Genomic DNA, 25377 nt, shown 5'->3' on the forward strand with positions numbered 1-25377 from the left:
CACATCAGGATCAGCTAGGGAGGAGATTTGGGAGGGGAAGGTGATCCATCACAGGTGAGTCTGAACCAGACTTGCCTTAAAGGGCCAGCCAGCTTTTGACACCCTTTCTGTAAGATTTCTGCTGGAGTCACATCCATGTCAGTATTTTCTACAAAATCATTCTCCTCATCTTCAGAGCTCTTAGAGCCATGCTCTTAGCTAACTTGTTGCCCCTTATACCATACTTTTCTATCTTCCTCCATTTTCTGGTCTCCTCCCAGTCCAACACTCCCTCTTTTTCTTAGTTGGAAGCTGATCCCTTGTGCTGCTGCCCCAGAGATGGTCTGCCTCTCTACCATCTCTGATTTTTCCCATCCATTTTAGAAACCTCAAAAGCCCAACTTTTCTATGCTGCCTACAACCATCAAGGTTTTGTAGCGTTCCTCCCTGTAGCTCTTACTAATTCTAGCCCTTCGTACCCTCCTTACCTCTATTTGATTTTCCTCCACACTTCTAGCTTCTTGTTGTAATGGCTGTGAAATGTGAGATACTTGTGTATAATACATTATATTTTAAGTTAACATAAGAATGGCCATACTGGGTCAGACCAAAGGTCCATCCAGCCCAGTATCCTGTCTACCAACAGTGGCCAATGCCAGGTGCCCCAGAGGGAGTGAACCTAACAGGTAATGATCTAGTGATCTCTCTTCTGCCATCCATCTCCACCCTCTGACAAACAGAGGCTAGGGACACCATTCCTTACCCATCCTGGCTAATAGCCATTAATGGACTTAACCTCCATGAATTTATCCAGTTCTCTTTTAAACCCTGTTATAGTCCTAGCCTTCACAACCTCCTCAGGCAAGGAGTTCCACAGGTTGACTGTGCACTGAGTGAAGAAGAATTTTCTTTTATTTGTTTTTAACCTGCTACGCATTCATTTCATTTGGTGGCCCCTAGTTCTTATATTATGGGAACAAGTAAATAACTTTTCCTTATTCACTTTCTCCACACCACTCATGATTTTATATACCTCTATCATATCCCCCCTTAGTTTTCTCTTTTCCAAGCTGAAAAGTCCTAGCCTTTTCATCTCTTCTTATATGGGACCGGTTCCAAACCCCTTTAGTTGTCCTTTTCTGAACCTTTTCTAATGCCAGTACATCTTTTTTGAGATGAGGACCACATCTGTACGCAGTATTCAAGATGTGGGCGTACCATGCATTTATATAAGGGCAATAAGATATTCTCCATCTTTTATAATTAAATCATTAAAAAAAGGATAGAGAATAAGTTATTTCATTTTTAGCTATATTATGAATTTCTTGTCACTGTGCTTTTGCCTCTTAACTAATTTTTACTCCTCCTCTCTGTTGATTCCTTTGGGTATAGCTCTCATAGTAACACTATATAGCTGTTGTGATTCTGCTGCACTGAATCCAGGTGCAGTTTTGCAAATGTTCATTAAGTACATTTCACCCTGAGGAATAATTATCTGTGACACAAACAATTGGCCTGCTTGCATATGAAATCAATGGACACTGTGATATGAAAGTAGCACAGTATAAATATAGATCTTAAAATATATATGGGACACCATCGAGACAATGAGTTGCTTAAAATAATAGATTTTTGCCTAAATTACTAGTAACACCTTGAAACAACTAAAGTTGACAACGTTTTAAAAAACAAACTTAGTGTTTACCTATTATGCTGGTTTGTTGTCCAATCTGAGAACATGAAAAACATACATTAGATCAGTAAATATCTCTTTCTGGTTCTCATTCCTTGGAAACTGTAGTAGTGTTTGGTAAACAGGATAATGTTTATTTTTATATTTAAAACTACAGCAGTTTTTGGTGATACTTCTAATACTTCGTTTAGGCCAAAATATACAAAACATCAGTGTTGCTACTTGTATGGAAAATCATGCAAACTTTTGTAGGTTACTTAGGGTTGCCAACTTCCTAATCGTACAAAGTCGAACACCCCTTCACCGCCCCTTCTCCAAGGCCCCATCCCTGCTCACTCCATCCCCCCGCCATCACTTACTTTTCCCCACCCTCACTCAATTTCACAGGGCTGGGGTTGGGGTGCAGGAGGGGGGTGAGGGCTCCGGCTGGGGGTGCAGGCTCTGGGGTGGGGCTGTGGATGAGGGGTTAGGGGTGCGGGAGAGGGCTCCAGACTGGGGCAGGGTGTCGGTGTGTGGGGGAGGTATGGGCTCTGGGCTGGGAGTGCGGGCTCCAGGAGAATCATAGAATCATAGAATATCAGGGTTGGAAGGGACCTCAGGAGGTCATCTAGTCCAACCCCCTGCTCAAAAGCAGGACCAATCCCCAATTAAATCATCCCAGCCAAGGCTTTGTGAAGCCTGACCTTAAAAACTTCTAAGGAAGGAGATTCCACCACCTCCCTAGGTAACGCATTCCAGTGTTTCACCACCCTCCTAGTGAAAAAGTTTTTCCTAATATCCAACCTAAACCTCCCCCACTGCAACTTGAGACCATTACTCCTTGTCCTGTCCTCTTCCACCACTGAGAATAGTCTAGAACCATCCTCTCTGGAACTACCGCTCAGGTAGTTGAAAGCAGCTATCAAATCCCCCCTCATTCTTCTCTTCTGCAGACTAAACAATCCCAGTTCCCTCAGCCTCTCCTCATAAGTCATGTGTTCCAGACCCCTAATCATTTTTGTTGCCCTTCGCTGGACTCTCTCCAATTTATCCATATCCTTCTTGTAGTGTAGGGCCCAAAACTGGACACAGTACTCCAGATGAGGCCTCACCAATGTTGAATAGAGGGGGACGATCACGTCCCTCGATCTGCTCGCTATGCCCCTACTTATACATCCCAAAATGCCATTGGCCTTCTTGGCAACAAGGGCACACTGCTGACTCATCCAGCTTCTCGTCCACTGTCACCCCTAGGTCTTTTTCCGCAGAACTGCTGCCTAGCCATTCAGTCCCTCGTCTGTAGCTGTGCATTGGGTTCTTCCGTCCTAAGTGCAGGACCCTGCACTTATCCTTATTGAACCTCATCAGATTTCTTTTGGCGCAGTCCTCCAATTTGTCTAGGTCCCTCTGTATCCTATCCCTGCCCTCCAGCGTATCTACCACTCCTCCCAGTTGAGTATCATCCGCAAATTTGCTGAGAGTGCAATCCACACCATCCTCCAGATCATTTATGAAGATATTGAACAAAACCGGCCCCAGGACCGACCCCTGGGGCACTCCACTTGACACCGGCTGCCAACTAGACATGGAGCCGTTGATCACTACCCATTGAGCCCGACAATCTCGCCAACTTTCTACCCACCTTATAGTGCATTCATCCAGCCCATACTTCTTTAACTTGCTGACAAGAATACTGTGGGAGACCGTGTCAAAAGCTTTGCTAAAGTCAAGAAACAATACATCCACTGCTTTCCCTTCATCCACAGAACCAGTAATCTCATCATAGAAGGCGATTAGATTAGTCAGGCATGGCCTTCCCTTGGTGAATCCATGTGGACTGTTCCTGATCACTTTTCTCTCATGTAAGTGCTTCAGGATTGATTCTTTGCGGACCTGCTCCATGATTTTTCCGGGGACTGAAGTGAGGCTGACTGGCCTGTAGTTCCCAGGATCCTCCTCCTTCCCTTTTTTAAAGATTGGCACTACATTAGCCTTTTTCCAGTCATCCGGGACTTCCCCCGTTCGCCACGAGTTTTCAAAGATCATGGCCAATGGCTCTGCAATCACAGCCGCCAGTTCCTTTAGCCGCCAGTTCCGGCCCCATGGACTTGTGCACGTCCAGCTTTTCTAAATAGTCCCTAACCACCTCTTTCTCCACAGAGGGCTGGCCATCTACTCCCCATGTTGTGATGCCCAGCACAGCAGTCTGGGAGCTGACCTTGTTTTTGAAGACAGAGGCAAAAAAAGCATTGAGTACATTAGCTTTTTCCACATCCTCTGTCACTAGGTTGCCTCCCTCATTCATTAAGGGGCCCACACTTTCCTTGGCTTTCTTCTTGTTGCCAGCATACCTGAAGAAACCCTTCTTGTTACTCTTGACATCTCTCGCTAGCTGCAGCTCCAGGTGCGATTTGGCCCTCCTAATTTCATTCCTACATGCCCGAGCAATATTTTTATACTCTTCCCTGGTCATATGTCCAACCTTCCACTTCTTGTAAGCTTCTTTTTTATGCTTAAGATCTGCTAGGATTTCACCGTTAAGCCAAGCTGGTCGCCTGCCATATTTACTATTCTTTCGACACATCGGGATGGTTTGTCCCTGTAACCTCAACAGGGATTCCTTGAAATACAGCCAGCTCTCCTGGACTCCTTTCCCCTTCATGTTAGTCCCCCAGGGGATCCTACCCATCCATTCCCTGAGGGAGTCGAAGTCTGCTTTCCTGAAGTCCAGGGTCCGTATCCTGCTGCTTACCTTTCTTCCCTGTGTCAGGATCCTGAACTCAACCAACTCACGGTCACTGCCTCCCAGATTCCCATCCACTTTTGTTTCCCCCACTAATTCTTCCCAGTTTGTGAGCAGCAGGTCAAGAAAAGCTCCCCCCAGTTGGCTCCTCTAGCACTTGCACCAGGAAATTGTCCCCTATGCCTTCCCAAAACTTCCTGGATTGTCTATGCACTGCTGTATTGCTCTCCCAGCAGATATCAGGAAAATTAAAGTCACCCATGAGAACCAGGGCATGCGATTTAGTAGCTTCTGCGAGCTGCCGGAAGAAAGCCTCATCCACCTCATCCCCCTGGTCCGGTGGTCTATAGCAGACTCCCACCACTACATCAGTCTTGTTGCTCACACTTCTAAACTTAATCCAGAGACACTCAGGTTTTTCTGCAGTTTCGTACCGGAGCTCTGAGCAGTCATACTGCTCCCTTACATACAGTGCTACTCCCCCACCTTTTCTGCCCTGCCTCTCCTTCCTGAACAGTTTATAACCATCCATGACAGTACTCCAGTCATGTGAGTTATCCCACCAAGTCTCTGTTATTCCAATCACGTCATAATTCCTTGACATCACCAGGACCTCCAGTTCTCCCTACTTGTTTCCAAGGCTTTGTGCATTCGTATATAAGCACTTTAGATAACCTGCCAGAGGGGTTAGGAGGGGCCAGAAATGAGGGGTTCAGGGTGTGGGAGATGGCTCCAGGCTGAGACGGAGGGTGGGAGGGGGTGGGCTCTTGCTGGGGGTGTGGGCTTTGGGGTGGGGCTGAGGAGTTTGGGGTGCAGGAGGGGGTTCTGGGTTGGGGCAGGGGGTTGGGATGTGGGGGTGGGTGAGGGTTTCAGCTAGGGGTGTGGGCTCGGGTTGGGCCGGGGATGAGGGGTTTGGAGTACAAAAGGGGACTCAGGGCTGGGGTTGGGGTGTTGGGGGGGGTCTGGGCTCCAGCAGGGAGTTTAGGTGCAGGACGAGACTCTGGGCTGGGGCAGGGGGTGGGGGTGCTGGGTCCCAGAAGCGGCTACCAGGTCCTTGCGGCTCCTAGGTACATGGGCAGCCAGGGAGGTGCCGCCTGCTGCCCTCACGCCTGCAGGTGCTGCCCCCACAGCTCCCATTGGTTGCAGTTCGTGGCCAATGGGAGCTGCGGAGCTGGCACTCAGGGCAGGGGCAGCGCGCAGCGCCTCCCTGGCCACCTATGCACCTAGGGGCTGCAAGGACCTGGCTGCCACTTTCAGGAGCCATGTGGAACTAGGGAAGGCAGGGAGGCTGCCTTATCCCTGGGCCTCTGTTGCGCTGCTGACTAGACTTTTAACAGTTTGGTCCGCGGTGGCAACTGGAGGAACCAGGGTCCCTTTTCGATTGGGTGTTCCGGTAAAAAATCGGACACCTGGCAACCCTAAAGTCACTTTGGGGGAAACAATTTTTTTTCATATGTGCTATGGCCTTATTTCCATTTAAAGTGTATTTTATTTGTCTTGGTTATTTTATCTTTTTTGTGGGAGCAGTTAACTATAGACAAGACAGTGTGTATATACAAAAGCCATACCTATTTAACTGTCAGTTTTAAACTGATTTAAAAGTTAAAATCAGTGTCTAGATTGCCACATGAGGAAATTGTACAGATTTAATGGAATGAGTTTCTAAACCAGTTTAGTTAAAATCCATTTCTAAACTGATTTTAGTTAAATTGGTACAGTGTGTAGATAAAGCCTTAGTCACTAAGCTCTTGATCCTGCTCTGTGCTTAATGATCTTCATTTCCACAGAAGTAACAGGGAGTTGAGTATTCACAATGTACCAAGATTGCACCTTAAACCTGTATCTTTTTTGTGGGAATGCAAGTATGCAAAATACCCCTCCCCGCCCTTAAAAGGAAGAACCACAGAAGGGAATGATGGTTGCAAATGTGTGGTGTAGTATGATGTAACCAACATTTTGTAGTTGGTGATATAGTATTGTATGGTAAACAAAAAAATAAGTTTGAATCTCAGGGAGACAAAATAATGGAGATCTGCTAGACATCTTTTTAAATGGTAGGGTTTATGTCTTTGCAGTGTCCTAACATTTAATCGAATCAGTAACAATGAAGATTGATATAATCAGGGAAGCAATGATAGTTAAAATATACTTCTGTTTTGCAGCCTACACTATATCCAGAGTGAGATGAGGCTACTGCAAAATAGTAGTCAGTCAGAGCTGGATGTTACTGAAGATCTGAGAAGGAAACTTCATCAAGCCAAAAAAGAAAAACTGGACATAACCACTAAACATAACCAAGATGTAAGTTTTTAATACTAGAAAAAAAATCAATATTTAAAATACTCTAAGCACTACAGCCTGTACTTTAGAGACTTCATGGACTTGTTTTAAAAAAAAAAAAAAAAAAAAAAGCGCCAAGGGACATTACGTAGCAGTGCCCACTTCCTGCCTCTTGAACATTTGATCCTGATTCTGCATGTGCTGACATGGAGCCTCACTGATTTCAGAGGACGTGTGTGTGTGTATGTGTGTGTATGTGTTCAGGGGCTTACACACATGGAGTTTATTGCAGTACTGACATGTAAGTGAGGAAATCTTATTTAACTAGTAAGGGATCACTCCTTTCTCCTCCTCAGTCCCCCTTGCTGTGTGGTATTGTTGATCTGCTTTGTTTTGTGCTTTGCTGGTAGTGCAAGCAAAGTGAATTGTGGAGACCTGATGGAGCGTGATGCTGAAACATATGAGGTTTGAGCCATGCACCCAGAAAACATGTACACCTAAAGCAGGGTGATGCTGATTGGTGTGGAAAGCCTGAAACCTTTCAGCTTGCTCCCAGTGCCAACCCTCTGTTTCAAGTTTAAATGGTACGATTATCTACTGTAGATAAGGCTTTGGCCAGATCAGTGCAACCTGGTGAAATTAGAAGCACCTGGGCAACAAAATAATCACAATGGAATGAAATGCTGACTACATGAATTGTCGTTTTGTATGAAAATGCATCCTGAAGAAAACCCTTACTGGAATCAGAGGAAATTGTTGTTTACCTATATCCACCAACCCTGTATGGAATGTCTCACTTTATTTAATAACAGCTCTGACAACAGCTGTTATGGTTAGTAATAAGTGGCATCAAACGAAGTGTCACTTTCCTGGTAGAGGATTGCTGCCTCCATTAATAATTCAATGACTGGGATTGCCTAATAGTGTACATGATTACAAGATACAACTCAAGTCAGTCATCTTAATGAGCTATTTTTTATTTTACAGGCCATGAGGATTTGAATGCAGGTTATGTTTTTATTCCATCTGGAAGTCAATTGTAACTTGTAAATTAAGTTGGTGCAAAAACCAAAACGTCCAAATTGGACACACCTTAAAATGCTTTCAGCTGCTCAGCTTGTGTAATTTTGAAATTCCACATAAGAATATTATGTTAACTCACTTGCATCTGTTGTTTAATGAATATTTCCTTTCAGACTGATTTCACTTTTATCGTATCTTAAAGTCTTATGCTTGAAAAATGTTTTACAATCTAAGTATTGAAATAAAGGAACACTAGAGAAATCAAGAGAAGATTTAAAAAAAATCTATTAAAGTGAACTTGAACATCAAGCTTAGCAGTATAAAGCATGTATATTAAAAGTAAGCTTGACAGAGAGTATAGAAAAAGTGGTAATCAACTTTGGACCCGTCTACACTAAAACCATTTTGTAAGTGTCCCACTATTGCTATGACTTAGTTCAGCCCCCAAAATGGTTGGAATGTAGGGAATCCCAGTAAACCTGTTAGCAGCTGCCAGTGGTCTGTTGGTTGACTAGCTTTGCTCAGAAGTTTGTGCTACTTTTTTGAAAACCTTGGTGATGGCTAGCAACCCATCTATTTTGGGATTTCCAATGTTGCTAATGCTAGTATAGGTGAAGTGGTGTTAGGAATGGTGGGAAATACTTGTGAAATTTCTCCAGCGTTCATAAGTATATCCCCTGCCTCCCAAACTTTTTTTTTTTTTTTTACACACAAAATATCTCAGTATGAAAGGAATTCCAAGGAAGTTGTATGGGCGGTTACAGTGATGAACTGTTTAAGGTGTAGGTCACAATGACTATGAAGCTCCCAAAGGCCTAAGACTTTCTTACCTCAGAGACTGCTCCTTTCCCTGTGATGTACTGCAATAGTTGTAGGATTGCCAGGTGTCCGGTTTTTGACTGAGACGCCTGGGGCCGGGTCGGTAGCACAGCCTGCTATGACTCTGTGCGGCTCATGGAAGCAACAGCATGTCCCCCCTCCAACTCCTATGTGCAGGGGCAGTCGGTGGCTCTGGACGCTGCACCCACCCCAGGCGCCGGCTCTGCAGCTCTGAGAACCGTGGTCAGTGGGAGCTGCGGGGGCAGCGCCTGTAGACGGGGTAGCGCACAGAGCTGCCTGGCCACGCCTCCACATAGGAGCTGGAGGGGCATGCCGCTGCTTCCAGGAGCTGCTTGAGGTAAGCACTGCCTGGAGCCTGCACCCCTGACCCCCTCCCGCACCCCTGCCCCAGACCTGATTCCCCCTCCTGTCCTCCATACACCTCAGTCCCAGCACGGAGCACCCTCCTGCACCCCAAACCCCTCATCCCCTGCCCTACCCCAGAGCCCTCACTCCTCCCTCCCGTGCCCCAACCCCCTGCCCCTGCGCCAGCCCAGAGCCCCCTCCGCACGCTGAATACCTCAGCCCCAGCCTGGAGCCCCCTCCTACAACCCAAACCCCTCATCCCTGGCCCTGCCCCTGCTCCAGAGCTCTCACCCCCTCCCACATCCCAACCTCCTGACCCAGCCTGGTAAAAATGAGCAAGTGCACAAGGGTGGGGAGAGCGAGTGACAGAGGAAGGGGGGATGGAGTGAGTGAGGGGTGGGGCCTCAGAAAGAGCAAGGCAAGGCAATTCGGTTCTGTGTGAGTAGAAAGTTGGCAAGCCTACATAGTTGCTGGAACCTTTTTGTTGTAAAAGAGGGAGCTGCTGATGGCATTTTCCAGGAGGACCCTGGGACTCCAGAATTTGCCCCTACCCTCCCCCAGTCTGAAATTGATTACTTTCTTGGCACCCCACAAAACCATTAGTTTGATAGGATTTGGTGGGTGACATGGGGGAAGGGAAGGATTAATGCACATTCCTATGTGAGTTGCAGGCCAAAGGATTTTCTGAAGTGTTTCCCTGTGGGGCCCCCCCCTTTTTTTTTAATTTGTCATCTGACTGAGTTAAATTGTTGTTTCCATTTGATTATTTAATGTTGATCAAGTTAATTATATATTAGTATTTATGCTGCTGGGTGGTTATTATTAGTCTGATTATTGTCCGCATACTCATTTAACAAACTGAAAAAAATGCTGATGCAAAAGCTCTAGTAAATACACCTGCAAACTGCCACTTGGATGCAATGTCTACCTCATTTGCAGCCATTTATTTAAAGGGAGGAGAGAACAATATTATAAAATTACAGATTTTTTTTTCAGATACTCTGCATGATTTTTAGAAGAAAAGGAATGTTAGTATTTATATTTGCTTTACAAAAAGTTATTGGATGAGTTCATTTTTAAAACAAATAAATAAAACCCCTTGATTGTGATGTCTGGACTAGTATCCATTGACGTTCATTGCCATATCTTAGGGTATGTTTACACAGCAGTTGAAGGTGTGATGGCATACCCGCATGAGCATTAATCTAGTACAGCTAAAACTAGCAGTGAAGACATTACATCACATGTTTCAGTATGGCCTAGCAACACAGGTTCATACCCAGGACCCTTGGGGAGCTTATACAGCCCATTCTGTCAGATCTTCACTGACATATTTAGCTGTACTAGATTGATTTCAGTATTGGTTTACTCTTTAATCTCACCTCCAACCTCAGTGTTTACAATACCCTTAGGGACCAACCCTGCACCAGTGAAGCCAAGGAGTGTTTTTGTCTTTGACTTAAATGAAAAAAAAAATCTAGAAACTTTTAAAATCTTCTGGCCATAAACTCTGATTCTAGAAGGGACCAGCAGATCATCTAGTGTGACCTGTAGATCACAGGCCACCAACACCACCCACACAATAAACCCAACAATGGAAATTAGCCCAAAGTACTACAGCCCACAGGAGACTAGACTGTTATTTGCTACAGGGAGAGAATAGGAGGGAGAAAGGTGTACCAATGCCTGAGGACCCAGCAATGGCAGGGAATTGATTAAGTGAGATATTCCCAGATAATTCTGGTAAGTGACCTGCACCCACCCACTGCAAAGAAAGACAAGCCCTCCTTTTACCCCTCCTCCCCATGGTCACTACCAATCTGATCTGGGGGGGAAAAATCCCTCTTTATTAGTGTTTCTTTGAAAAGTTAATACATAATTATAATTAATGATAGATACATTAATAGTTTCTTAAACTAATTCCTCTTCTAGCTGTCCAACTATGAAAGCCAGATTGCCAGGTTGCGATCTGAAGTTGAGAAAGGAGAGGCCATTCGACAAAGTCTGGAATATGAACTTGTCATTGCCAGAAAAGATGCTGGTCTTGAAAGATACTCTGCAGAGGAAAAGTTATGTGAAGCTAGCACTCGATTTCAGCAGCTGCAAGGTATGTTTCAAAAACGTCAAACACCCAACAGCGACTAAGTTTGTTAGTCCAGAACCTCTGTATTATGAGTCAAGTAGACAAAAGATGTAGTGACTTAATTTGGTTTTCTAGTCATCCCTGGGTTGGGTTGGTTTTAGCTCTACCTCATATTTCCAGCCTCCTCTCCAACTCCCTTTGTGAAACTATCCTGGATAGCCCATTGCCAAATTAAAACAAACATACTAAACCTCCCATCTCCTCTCCTTCAGCTCTCCATTCCCCACTCACGAACAACTCTTCTCTTGGTCTATCCTTTATATCAGAATCAAATTCCAAATATCGTCCTTGTTGTTCAGGTACATATCCTTGGTGGTATTTGACTCCTTTGTTCTTTTCTCCCCACATTTATGTTGTTACTATATCTTGTATATTTTATATAACTTGTAGTTCTTCCTTTTTTCTCCATTTCTATTGTAGAAACCTTTGCCTATGCCTGGTCACTTCTCATCTGGTCATTTCTCTAGTCTACTTTCATAGAAGAGTTAGAAATGAGATATAACTGCTTCTCTTTCTTCCCTGCAACTCTGATAATGTGTTACAGTTCTAGTAAAGTTCCTCCAGGTAAACAACTTGAAGAGTGTTTAAGTCCCACCATGCTAAGCCTGTGTGTTGCGAGTTCCTGAGCCTGAATAGGCTCCAGACTGGTTTCAGAGTGGCCTATAGCATACTTCCTGAGCACAGGTTGTCACCCCTTCACGGAAGTGGGACCTCACAGTGCACTTGCCCTAATCTCTCAGAACTAGTGCTGACTCCTCCATGGGCCACCCAGTGCCTTAAACACTCCCAGAGCTCCAATTTTGTGGGCACCATAGGTTACAGTTTACTTCTCCAATGACACCTAATAGTTGAAGCACACAACACAGAGACATCGTAAGAGATTCAAAAACTAATCATTCTTTACTTTAGATAGCACAGAATATATACATATCTACACAAAACAATAAAATGCCTTTTTGTATTTCCCTGCCTCCGTTTCCTCACCACATTTGAGATGTTGTTTGGGATTAGGTCAGTCTTTTAAGGAGTCCTGGATCCTCTCTCTCCCTTTCCCACCTGCACATGGCTTCTCTTCTGGAATACGGAGTCTAGACTAGCCATCAGCATCATTATCTCCTTCTCCCCACACTTTGAAATGGCTGATAAGAGATTTTTTTTTATTACCTCCTGTCCCCTTTGTCAGGTGACCCATTGATCAGCTTCATCAGATGACCGTAGTCTCCCAGCAAGTGATCCATTCCTTGTTACCAGCCCACCTGGAGTTCAGACTTGAAAAAATAGTTTACTCTGGGCGATAACCATTTTAACTGGGTGCATTCACCACTCTAGCACCTCCTGCTGGCTGTCTTGGGAATTAACTCTGCACGTTAGCACACCCTCTTCAGGTAGTGCCTCACCACCCTCACTCCTGTTCTAGGACCCACATCTCTCTAAGGATCGCTGCATCCTCTTCAGCAACACAATCCTCCGGCTATGCCGCATGCTGTGCTTCCCCCCCCATTTTGGGGGACCTGCAGTCCGCTGTTCAGCCACTTTCCTTAGTGGCTACTGCATCAAATGGTCTGGCCACCTCCTTGTGGCCCCAGCATCCTCTTTGCCCTTACCTCAGGGTCTCCACTTGCAAACCCCAGCAACTGGCTAGGAGCTGTCTCTTGCTCCCCCAGTCCCTGCTCTGTCCAGGGGGCTGGCAGTTCTTTCAGCCCTCCAGAGACCCAGTCCTTCCTCCTTGGGCTTCCTGCAGAGAACTGCCTTCCTCTATCCTGCAGTTCCCTTTTTATATGGGCCTGCATGGCCCTGATTGGGCGCTCCCTTCAGCCCTTCTCTTATTAGCTGCCTCCTGCGCAGCCTCTCTAGGGCTCTGTTAACCCCTTAGAGCCCAGTGTGGGGCAGATGCCCCATCACAGCCATCTTTTTGCCTAAGAGTGCTCTATTTCGGGGGTTCTCAACCTTTTTCTGTCTTAGGCCCCTGCAACATGCTTTAAAAACTCCGTGGCCCACCTGTGCCACAACAACTGCTTTTCTGCATATAAAAGCCAGGGGCGACGTTAGAGGTAGCAAATAGGGCAGTTGCCCAGGGCCCCATGTCACAGGGGGCCCCCCCAAGGCTACATTGTTCAGGCTTCAGCTTCAACCCCAAGTGATGGGGTTCAGGGCCCTGGGCTTCAGACCCATGCAGTGGGGCTTCAGCTTTCCACCCTGAGCCCCAGTGAGTCTAATGCTGGCCCTGCTTGGCAGACCCCCGAAGCCTGCTCACAGCCCTCCAGGGGGCTCAGACCCCTGGCTGAGAACCACTGCTCTATTTGAATGGATCATCATCGAGACTTAGCTCCATTTTTAGCCTGGTGTAACCACCCCTTGGACTTTCATCCAAAGATGGAGGTAAAAAACAGCAGAGAAAGCACAGACTAGCCGTACCATCAAAATGGAGTTTGTAATTTGATATAGATATACACAGAGTTCATAATATCAAACATCCTCTGTATATAGATTTCCCAAAGCATCACATAACACTGTCCTCTTTGAATCTTTCTTCTGACTTCTGCAAGAAGTTTAAGCTGCTTTTGCTCAACTGTCTGCCTCTCAGCCATCATTTTCAACTTCTTTTTGTCCCATTCTTTATTCTCCTTCCATGCAACGTTCCTTACATTACAGTCACATGCAAAGTTTAAAAAAAAACCTGGGGTTTGTGCTTTTTTTCTTTACTTGTCATGTGTGAAAGAGGACTTGAGAGTGGTGTGTGGGTGTTGTTTTTAATGAAGCTTTTTTTCTACTTGTCTTTTATATGGCCTAATATACTCTGAAAGACTGAGTGGATAATTGGCAGGTTTGTGATTGAAAAGGGAAGTGATTTGTTATTGTTAAAATACACCACCTTTTTAGCTTAAATAGTTAGGATAAAATATATCTGTGTTTAGGATTCAGCAACCCCACTCATTCAATTAAGGGGCTAGAATGCTCTTAATTCATATTTTTGAGCTTTCCAAGAAAGAACACTAGATTTGACATGGCAATTACCTTAGAAATACCAGCCAAGTTGTTTTTTTTTCTACTTCCTTGAAATTAAAAATCCTTTGGCTTTCAGGGGTGCCGTATACATTGCAAGGAGAAGTGGGGGGAAAAGGCACAAATTCAATGTGGTTTCTTTTGCAAGCCATCATTAAACACTGCAGGCTAAAGACTTAGTTGTTAGTTTCCTATTTATAGAAAAGTTCTCTATGTTCCTTCCTATACCTACTAATCATAGCATTCTTTTATCAGCTTTTCAGCATCTCCAATTTAATCATTGAGCATTGTAAGACACAATCTACCTAAAGTGCCAGCTGTCAAAATCTTGTTTTGTGACTATTTCTAGGTTTAATGAACTAATTAGCCGATGAAAAGAGTCCAGTCAGGATTATGTTGCTTCTCTGTTCTCTATCAGTTTATGGCTGAACGTTCATTCTCCCCAGTGGATTGGAGCCTTCTCCAGTCTTTTCTTGATTGCTTGCTGCTTAATGGCCCTCATCTCAATGGTTTAATGCTTTATTAGATGGGCCCCTCTATGAGCTTGCAGTCTTCTTAGGGTTGCCAGGTGTCTGGTTTTTGACCGGAACACCCTGTCGAAAACGGACCTTGGCAGCTCCGTCCAGCACTGCTGACCGGGCTGTTAAGTCGCGTTGGTACAAGGCTGGCAGACTCTATACCTGGCTCATCAAGGCTCCCCAGAAATGGTGACATGTGCCTTGGCTCCTAGGCAGAGGTTCAGCCAGGGCGGCTCCGCACCCTGCCCCGAGTGCCAGCTCTGCAGCTGTGGGCGGAGGTAGTGTGTAGAGCCACCTGGCCGCACCTCCACCTAGGAGCTGAGGGACATGTTGACGCTTCCAGGAGCTGCCTGAAGTAAGCACCGCCTGCGCCCTACACCCCTTTCCCAATCCTTTGACCCAGCCCTGAGCCCTGTCCCACACCTAAACTCCCTCCATACCCCGAATCCCCTCCTGTGCTCCAACACATTACTCCAGTTCTGAACCCGCTCCTGCACACCAAAACTCTTGGCCCCAGCCCGGAGCCCCCCTCATGTACTCCAAATTCCTCATCCCCGGTCCTACCCCAGAGCCCACACTCCAACCCCCTGCCTCAGCGTGGAGCCCCCTCCCACACTCTGAACTCCTTGGTCCCAGCCTGGAGCCTCATCCTGCACCCCAAACCCCTCATCCATGGTCCCACCCAGAGCCCTCACCCCCTCCCGTGCCCCAACCCCTTGCCCTAGCCTGAGCCCCCTCCTGCACCCTGAACCCCTCATTTCTGGCCCCACCTTGAAGCCTGCATCCTCAGCGGGAGCCCTCACAGTCCCCCTGCCCCCAACCTCAACTTCCTGCCCCAACCTGGTGAAAGTGAGCGAGGGTAGTGGGGAGCGAGCAACAGAGTGGGGGGGGATGGAGTGAGCAGGGGGAGGGGACTCTGAGAAGGGAAGAGGCCTTAGGGAAGTGGGTGGGGCAAGGGTGTTTGGTTTTGTGCGGTTAGAAAGTTGGCAACCCTAAGTCTTCCAGTCTTTTCTGTGGATTCTTCTTTCTCCTCTGGCAACCTTTGGTTTGTGCCATTAATTATCTTTTTCCCCTTAGTTTATCCTGTCTGTAACCCATTTTAGAAAATCTTTTTTCTTTTTTGCACTTTTAAAATTTAGAAGAAATGAGAAAATGATCGTGGAAGGGAGGAACTTGTGAAGATCTCTGCATTTGAAAGTTGTGCTCAGTTACCTCTCAGTACCACACTGTGTATTAAGTAAAATGAGAAACTCAAATAATGTAAAGTTAGCTTAATATGAAATCCACATCTGAAAAATGAACCACTACTTTGTAGCTGATCAACCATATACATAAAATAGTAATAGTAACACGGGTTTCAACAGACCATACTGGCAGCATCTTTAGTTTAGTTTAGGGCAGGGGTACAAACACAAATACATACAATCTTGACTCTATAATATACCATCCTATCCTGAATGGGATTTCCTGTCATGGAGGTTGAGCTTCCTTTAACAACAGAGAGTTTCTTTGGAAAATTTATTCCTTTTCTGTCCAGTCTAACTTATATTTCAGGATCTTCTATAGCTCCTGCACATGTATACCCCAGTGCGAATCTTCACTGAAGTCAGTGAGGCTCTGGGTCAGTGTAAAGGGGCCCAATCACTTGCATGCAGTTGTAGAGTTGGAGTCTAAATGTTTCCTGCAGAGTAAGAGGATTTTTAAAGAGGCTAAGTTAGGTCAGGCTGCATATGGGGCAACAAGGAAGCCCAGAATAATTTAGGATTTGTTGTTTTATTTTTTTTTTAAAGGATTAAGAGTTAGTCGGGTAGAAGAGTTGGGTCCTGTAATGGGATTTGAAGAAAATCAAGTGAAATATAGAGAGGCTGTTCACAAGTATGGGAAGGCAGTGAGTGAGAGAGATCCCCCAATTTGGAGGGGTTGGGGAAAGAGACAGAAGGAAGTCTGGTATTCAGAGAGTATATAGAATTGTTAGAAAAGGGAGTTGAGATTAGGTAAGGGAATTGAACCTTCAATTAATTGTATACTGGATTTTGAACTAAATGAGAAACTAATTGAGATTTGGGGATACAGAGACTGTGTTCCCCCTATTGGACATAGTGATCTTTAGAGAGCTGGGAATTACAGTAGTTGGAGACAGGAGAAATCAGTATGAATCACGGTTGAAAGGAAGAGTACTAGAGTATTGGGCGGGGCAGTGTTACAGTTATACATGTGACAGACGGCAGATGTGGTGAGTTCCTAGCTTCTAGATGGTATGTAATGGATACCAGGATAACCTATATAGAAGGGAGAAGTAGTTGGTAGAGCTTTTGTCGAAGGATGCTCTTATCTGTTAGCAGACTATCAATATTGAATTGGGCTGAAGGAAGTTAAGGTGAAGACAGGAGTTGAAGCTGAAGAAAGAAAGCCAAGTAAAAAGACACCTAGTGAAGGAGATACAGAAAGTGATATCTGTGTACAAGTGATACCCAAAACAAAACATGGAAATCAGTTGGGCAAGGGGAACGAACTATATGGAAATATGAAGTTAACCACTCCAAGTTTCAGTCTCTCCATTTTACAAATGGAGTTAATTCCTAACTATTCATAGGGATGTTGTGAGGTTCAATTTATTAAAGTCTGTAAAGCATTTTGAGATCTCTTATGAAAGATGCTACAGAAATGCAAACTATTGATATTATTGCTGCAGTATAATATCAAAAGTAATCTACAGCTCCAGAATCATTACTATTCTAACCTTTTTTCTGTTACATGCTTAAAGGATCTGAATACATAGTAGAGCTAACACTACTTTTACCTTCTTTAAAAAAAATTAACTTAGCAGACGATGTTTCTCTTTTAAATAATAGGCATGAATGCAGAGCTTCAACAGAAATTGGCTGAGACCGAGAAAGTGTTTCATATTTCTCAGCAGAATTGGAAGGAACAGCAGCAAAGACTTACAAGTGACTTAGAAGAGAAAGATAACATCCTCAAGACCTGTAATAGTGAATATGAGTTACTTCTGAAGGAGAGGACTAAACTGGAAAATGTTATACAGGTATAAAGTTTAAATACAAGTAATGAATGGAGTGACATAATAATGTCTGGACTTTTTATTTGTGCATGAATAATTTTTTTCTGAACAAAAGAAAAAAGTCAGACAATGTTCCATAGAATGTGAAATATTTCAGCACAGACTTACAAAAGTACACTCTTTCTTCCTTTTGAGGGTTATACTGTAGCAATATACAACTCCTGAGTCACTGATTCTTATATAAAAAAGTCTCCAAACTTACTACTTTTAAAAAAACAAATTTTGTATATGGCCTGTGTGAAATGGAGAGAAGCTCCACTGATGGTTACAGTGGAAACATTAGTGTAGATAGGGCTGCAGTTAGTTGCTGGTGTTCTAAACACTCAGAACAGGGTGACACAGTGATGACTTTCGGTGCCTAGTCTAAAGCTAGCATTTCTGCAGGTGGTGCTGAACTGTTGGTGCCAAAATTTTCTGCCATTTGGCAAAAATGCCTCGTACATCAAGACAGATTGTCAGGCTTCTTCTTATATTGCAGTTGCATGCTGCTCTTCAGATAAGTCTTTGCGTTAATTTGTATTCCAAAACAACAACAAAATTAAGGCACCCAAACAACTTTATTGTGCCCTGTGGTGACATCTTGCACTAACTATGCAAGAGGGTACATCTCCATTTGAACTGGAGCTGTAAGTCCCAGCTTGTGTAGATATACCGACACTAGGTCGTCTCAAGCTAGTGTGCTAAAAATAGCAGTGTAGCTGGGTTAACACAGGTGGCAGCTCAGCTAAATCATACCTCCCAGCTCAAATGTAGATATGCCTGATGAGAAGTGACTGTCCACAAACATGACAGAGAGAAAAAGAACAGATCACTCCTTTAGAGCCCATCTTCATGTATTTAGACAAGGGGGGAGATTCTTGGATATTCCCGTTTTCCTCTTTTATTTCTCCTTTTAAGACTTCACATTGAGCTGAGAACAGTTGGACATGTTTTCTTCCAATCCAATCAACTCCATTCCTGTGCTAGCCTCAAGGAGTTCTGAGAAGTAACATGAAGCGTTCTAGGTCTTGGGTAGCCTAGAAGCTAAATCCCAATCCGTGCAAGCCTACGGGTAGGATGCTAGTCATGGAAGTGATTTTTTAAATACACTTTCAGCCCAGATCTACATGTCTGTAAGACTAGACAGCAAGGATTAAATGGTTCTTTGAGGCACAGTAGATTTGATATTATTATATGTAACACTTTTTTAAATAGGATTTTGTAACTTCTTATGAGTTTTAATAATAAAACAAGACTGTCTGCATCAAGGAGACTCTGGAGCATCACAAGGAGCAGAGGAATATGCTGGAATCGCAAATCAGAGAGACAGCATTAAAGGAGTTTAGGTTTCAGTTAGAGCAGTGTGAAGCAGAAAGAAGAGAGTTCCAGTTTATGTTGCAGGTATTTTATTTATAATAAAGCACTAACTAAAAAAAAATGCCTATTATGTACATAGGATAAGCCAAGCATCATACCATCGCTTAATTCATTTTATTAATAGATCATTTAATAGCTGTCAACGCTTTAATTAATTTTAAAAATCTTGTGAATATAGTAATTGTGAAAGGTGTTGACCTATTTGATCCCTGGAGATTGAACTACACTATTTATCCACAGAGCAGGGAAGAATGGGCAGCAGTAGCTTTTTAAAAAATCAATGTCTCTTTTTTCTGTGCAGGGGAAAGTCCACAGATCCAGTACCGTTGGTCTTCCCCTTTAAAGAGAAGGCAATTAATTTTTCATCTCCATTTGAACCCAGGCCATTCTTCTAAGACTGTCAGCAAGCATGCCAGTTGTGTAATTGACTTTGAAGTGGACATTGTCTCTAACCACTAAAATTATTTTGCACAGGTCACTGAAGATAAATCTTGGTCACTATTGACCTGAGCTGAATATAAATCAGTTAAGCTAATGGTGAAAAGTTCAGTCATGTCACTAAATCACTGGTCCCCCAAACATTCAGACCCCTATTTTTGAGGCTTTAGTTATGATAACAGATAGTTACACATTATATTATACATTTAACAAATGTCTGCAGTGTCCTGATGGAACAATTACTGTGTCTCTATTTGTATCAGAAGATGTATTAAGAATTGTTCTGGTTCAACAAGTAGGAGGACTACAAAAGCCAGTCTGAGTAGTTACATTAGACAAATGCTTGATGAAACACCCCATAATGAAACTTTATTTTCTCTATCTCTACATTTATTAAAAATGCTGAATCTTCTCCTGTGTAACTTTAGAACATGTTATTGATCCATTCCACTCTTTGTAAATAAGTCCACAAGTATATGTCAGGTGCTATTTTTGTTTTTTGTTTTTAATTTACCTCAACCCCCCCATACTCTTTTAACTAAATGGTTTAAATTTAGATCCTGGGTCAGATTTTTGCTGTGACTTTAGGAGCAATGTATAGAGAACGGAGCAGGGAGAATCACTCCCTGTATTTTGATTCCCAGAGCAATCTTTACATTCTGTTTGAAGGTAGGACCTAGTAATGATGCTATGCTGGTGAAATGATGAGCAGAAATCAAGTAGTAGGCTGGTGCTGTGTGCAGTGTATGTGTGTCTTTCCTTTTTTCTTTTTCCCCCTTTTTTTTTTTTAAAACTGCTGAAGGTCCTGTATTATTAGAGGCTGTCCATAAGTTACATAACACATTTTTGTGGATTTTCTGTCCCTTGTAAAACTTTCTAATACTGAACAAACACACACAATTAAGGACCCACCTACCCCTTAATGTGTTATATAATTTATGGATAGCCCCTTAGTAATAGTAGTAGTAGTAGTAATAGCAGTAGGAGCGTGGACACTGGTGATGGACCAGGACCTGTGATGGGGTGTTCGTTTACCCCATACAAGAGTGGAAGGGGTTAATGGAGGCCTCATGGGCCTTCCGCACTCTGTCCCATAAAAGCTGGATGAATGCACTATAAGGTGGATAGAAAGTTGGCTAGACTGTCGGGTTCAACGGGTAGTGATCAATGGCTCCATGTCTAGTTGACAGCCGGTATCAAGCGGAGTGCCCCAAGGGTCGGTCCTCGGGCTGGTTTTGTTCAATATCTTCATAAATGATCTGGAGGATGGCGTGGATTGCACCCTCAGCAAGTTTGCAGATGACACTAAACTGGGAGGAGAGGTAGATACGCTGGAGGGCAGGGATAGGATACAGAGGGCCTAGACAAATTAGAGGATTGGGCCAAAAGAAATCTGATGAGGTTCAACAAGGACAAATGCAGAGTCCTGCACTTAGGACGGAAGAATCCCATACACCGCTACAGACTAGGGACCAAATGGCTAGGCAGCAGTTCTGCAGAAAAGGACCTAGGGGTTACAGTGGACGAGAAGCTGGATATGAGTCAACAGCGTGCCCTTGTTGCCAAGAAGGCCAATGGCATTTTGGGATGTATATGTAGGGGCATGGCCAGCAGATCGAGGGACATGTTCCCCTCTATTCGACATTGTGAGGCCTCATCTGGAGTACTGTGTCCAGTTTTGGGCCTCACCTACAAGAAGGATGTGGAAAAATTGGAAAGTCCAGCGGAGGGCAACAAAAATGATTAGGGGTCTGGAACACATGACTTATGAGGAGAGGCTGAGGGAACTGGGATTGTTTAGTCTGCGGAAGTGAAGAATGAGGGGGGATTTGATAGCTGCTTTCAACTACCTGAAAGGTGGTTCCAAAGAGGATGGATTTAGACTGTTCTCAGTGGTAGCTGATGACAGAACAAGGAGTAATGGTCTGAAGTTGCAGTGGGGGAGGTTTAGGTTGGATATTAGGAAAAACATTTTCACTAGGAGGGTGGTGAAACACTGGAATGCGTTACCTAGGGAGGTGGTGGAATCTCCTTCCTTAGAAGTGTTTAAGGTCAGGCTTGACAAAGCCCTGGCTGCGATGCTTTAGTTGGGGATTGGTCCTGCTTTGAGCAGGGGGTTGGACTAGATGGGCTCCTGAGGTCCCTTCCAACCCTGATATTCTATGAAAGAGCAGTGGAAGTGAGTCCTCCAAGCAGCCTAGAGAGGCTGTGCTGGAAGCAGCCAATAGAAGAGAGGCTGTATGGAGCAGATAATCAGGGCCCAGCGGGCTAGTACAAAAGGAGCTACAGGGTGGAGCAAGAGTCAGTTGCAGCTGGGAGCCCAAGGAGTGAGGACTGTGTTCTTGGCAAGCTGCAGCAAGGATAGCACCTTGGACAGAGCAGTTGCTGGCTGACTGCTGGGACTTGCTAGCTGAAAGCCCTGAGGGGTGAAGGAGGTGCTACTGCTATGGGAAAGTGGCCTAGGGAATTGAAGCAGCATTGAAGGAAGTTAAGGAGACTCAGCAGGAGGCTACTATCTACAGGGTCCCTGCGCTGGGACCTGGAGTAGTGGGTGGGCCTGGGTCTCCCATTAGCTATGGGGGAAGTGGCTGGAATAATTGGCTGAACCCTGGAAGGGGAAAATACAGATGATGATGATTGGCCTGAGGGCTGAGTCATGAAGAGGATGCTGAAGTACTTGGATTGAGGCTGGTCTGCAGGTGTAGATGATGATGGGAGAGGCAGTACCAGGAGGGGGCGCACTGGCAGAGCTAATCCCTGTGACAGCCACCAGGAAGTGCCACCATGATCATCAGACCCTGTGGTAGGACCCGATTGGGCTAAGTGCTGTACGAACACAGAACAAAACGGTCCATACCCCAAAGAGCTTACCAGCTAAATATAAGATAAGAGACAGCATTTGAAGTCAGACAGATGGGTGAGTACAAGCAGACAATGAAATGATATTTGTCAGCGTAGAGGCAGTGGTATTGGTGCATCAGTGACCCAACTGTTATATATTTTGTTTTTTTGTTTGTTTTTTTTGTAGGCATCTTGGCAAAGGAGAGTTTTAAGGAAGAGTTTTAAAAAAGATGATGCCCGGGTTATGGCCTGAATGACTGGCAGGATTGTGGTGTTGTCCACAGTGATTGAGAAAGGAAGTAATAAGGAGGAAGGAGATTAGGAGCTTTGTTTTAGTGATATTGAGCTTGCGCTCATGGCTAGATATCCATGACTTGATGTCACAGAGAGAGAGAGACAGGTGGGGACAGAAAGAAACAGGTCTGGAGTAGAGAGGTAGATTTGTAAGTCATTGGCATGGAGATGGTGGTTGAATTTGAGATTGAGATTACCTTAAATTGCAGAGGGAGAAGATAAAGAGACCAAGGATAGAGCCCTGTGGACTCCCCTCCGCCTTCCACAGAAAGATTGAGGCAGATGAGGAGGAGCCTCCACAGGATATGCAGAAGAAATAATTAGAGAGGTGAAAGAGAACCAGGACAGGTCAGAGTTATGGAAGTGAAGGCAGGATGAGATTTCAAGAGGAGCATGGTTGACTGTGCCAGAGGGGCTGACGGGTCAAGAAGGATGAGGATGGAGTACTGGTTCTGAGCTTTGTATAGGAAAAGTGGTCATCGGAGACTATAGTAAGAGCAGTTACAGTCAAGTGCAAGGGGTAGAAATCTGATTGGAGAAGGTCTAAGATGGAATTGGAGGAGAGGAACTCTGAACATGCCATCTATAATTGCTGTCCAATTAGTTTAAAGTTGAAAGGGATTTGGTGGAATAAAGATATGGGGCTGTTTGGGGGGGGGTCCCCCATATTAAATTTACAGAGGTCAAGGAAGTAGGGTTGCTGATCAGCTGGTGTAAAGATGATAGCTCCTTATTCCTAGAATAGCCGTGAGATGGGATCACTGCTCTGAGCTTCAGTGTCTTTACCCAGTAGCAGCAGCAGCCTCCTTTCCTCACAGGGTGGCTGCACTCTGCCCTTATTACTCCTCTGCTTTGATTTGAATCTGCATTTTCCCTCATGGGCTTTCTATTCTTCCTAAGATACCATGTAAATATGGATTTTTATTAAATATATACTGACTGTCTCAATCACTAGTTGATAGTAATTATCTGTGGTTTAGTTTTAAATTCTGTTTTGTTTGATAGCCAGATTTGACGTGTGAGTAAAAAATCAGCAAGCAGCCACAATCATGGAAGTTGAATGCAAAAGTGTGCCAGTCTCTCTGACATTGAGCACTTACAGCTACATTTAAAATACTGACCTCTAGTTGTGTACTCTATTATATTTGGGTGTGAAATTGAAGGACAAGTTGAGGTTTCTTTTAAAAATGTGGGCCTTAATCTGTATTTTGAAAGCTAGAGGAACAGTGTAGTGCATAAACTCTTGAAGACAGGCTTGGAGTTAATGTTCATAACAGGATACAGAATTGAATCCAGCTTAAACTATTGAAGTGTGTCTTTAGGAGACAGAGGGAAAATAATCTGCTTTCTAACACACTGCAGTGTGGCTCTCCCTAGTGTGCTTGGAATGCTAGCTGGTTTACAACTAAGAGGCATAAATTCAGTAATAAATGCAATAGCATCACCTTGTGGTTAACCTAGAAAATACTTTCCTGGTGAGTACTATGGGTTTTTTTGTGTGTAAGCATGCCTGCACCTCTTACACAGTGAAAGGCAATTATCCTTGTACCTTTTGAGTATACATGATACCATTGCTCATTTAGGAGTTGATTAGGTGTGGAGCCCTCCTGTGAGCTACTGAGAGCCCTGAACTCCCACTAACTTCAATGGGAACCGGCAGGAGAGCTCAGTACCCTTCAGGACCAAGTCCATAATGTGTGAATAAAAAAATCACTATACTTATGGCTCTTGCGCTAGAATATTCTTAAAATAACATTGTAATTGAACTTTCCATCCCACTTCCCTCCTCCTTAGTGTTCTCTGTACTATATTGTGAATATAAGGGATGTTTGTTCAAAGGGAACAATATCATATCTTCCCCATAGTGGAGATAATACTATCTATTAGTTTATGCACAGCTAATGTAGACCCAGCACAAGTTCAGATATCAGCTTTCCTCCATTTCTCATTATTACCTGCTCCAAAAAGCATCTGCCAACATACTGATAAACACACAGTTGCTAACTTCAGTGTCACAAGAGTAGAAAATAGGATTTTAGCTCAGACTTTCTCTAGTGTAGTGTTTGGATTATTTTTAGCAGTGCCATAATACCTTTTCCAATTGCCCATATTTTTTCACATACATTTTACACTAGTGGTCATCTTTCCAGGAGACACCAATGAAACCATGGCGTGCTGCCTATGAATAACCTAACTGAAAGAGACTCTAAACCTATTTTTGGTTGTTAGTAGCTCACTATATTTGGTGGATCTCGATCTTTTATATAGCATCTGATAGGTCATGATAAAATTATTGTATTTCTGTTACGTTCTCGTGGCTCAACTTTTTTACTTTTTTTACTGAGGTTTCTAAAACACTCAGTTGGAGCTGGTTTCAGGAAATCCATTTTAAGCTTTAGCAAGGGCTTGTGTTTCCTCAACCGTTGCACATGGGTAAGGTCTTGTCAGACTTCACTTTCTGCTAAATGCTTGTGTGAATAGTTCTCTCTCTCTCTCTCTCTCCCCCTCCCCACTTTGGAGATGCCCAATGATTAGTAATTTCTAGGAATAAGTGTACATGACATAGCAGTAGTAGCAGAATTTGAAGACCAAATGCATATCTCTCTGGTAATACTTTTTTATTACCAGAAGGAGGGTTTATTGCAGTCATGCTATTTTCTGCACAGAAAACCGTTTTGAAAAATTGTGTCTTTAAAGATCCTCTGTCTAAATCACTGGATTTATGTCTTGCTTCTGATACTAGTTATGGAAAAGCTTAGAGCTGTCCACCAAACCACAGCTATTCTTTCTGGAACATTTGGGAGCTCCTGCTTAACTATGTGC

The 25377-nt window shown here is 44.0% G+C and overlaps 1 protein-coding gene across 5 annotated transcripts in view; it reads left to right on the forward strand.

Annotated features, from left to right (window-relative positions):
• The window catches only part of CCDC171 (coiled-coil domain containing 171), a 226184-nt gene that overhangs the window by 11116 nt on the left and 189691 nt on the right, over positions 1-25377 (forward strand). For all 5 annotated transcript variants that reach the window (XM_084628107.1, XM_084628108.1, XM_084628104.1 and 2 more), the window contains exons 4-6: positions 6557-6695; positions 10815-10989; positions 17399-17589. In XM_084628107.1, the coding sequence (XP_084484233.1) occupies positions 6557-6695; positions 10815-10989; positions 17399-17589 (505 nt within the window). The remainder of the gene's footprint in view (positions 1-6556; positions 6696-10814; positions 10990-17398; positions 17590-25377) is intronic.

Source organism: Lepidochelys olivacea (genome assembly GCF_965140295.1).
Source record: "Lepidochelys olivacea isolate rLepOli2 genome assembly, chromosome: 5".
Taxonomy (NCBI): domain Eukaryota; kingdom Metazoa; phylum Chordata; order Testudines; family Cheloniidae; genus Lepidochelys; species Lepidochelys olivacea.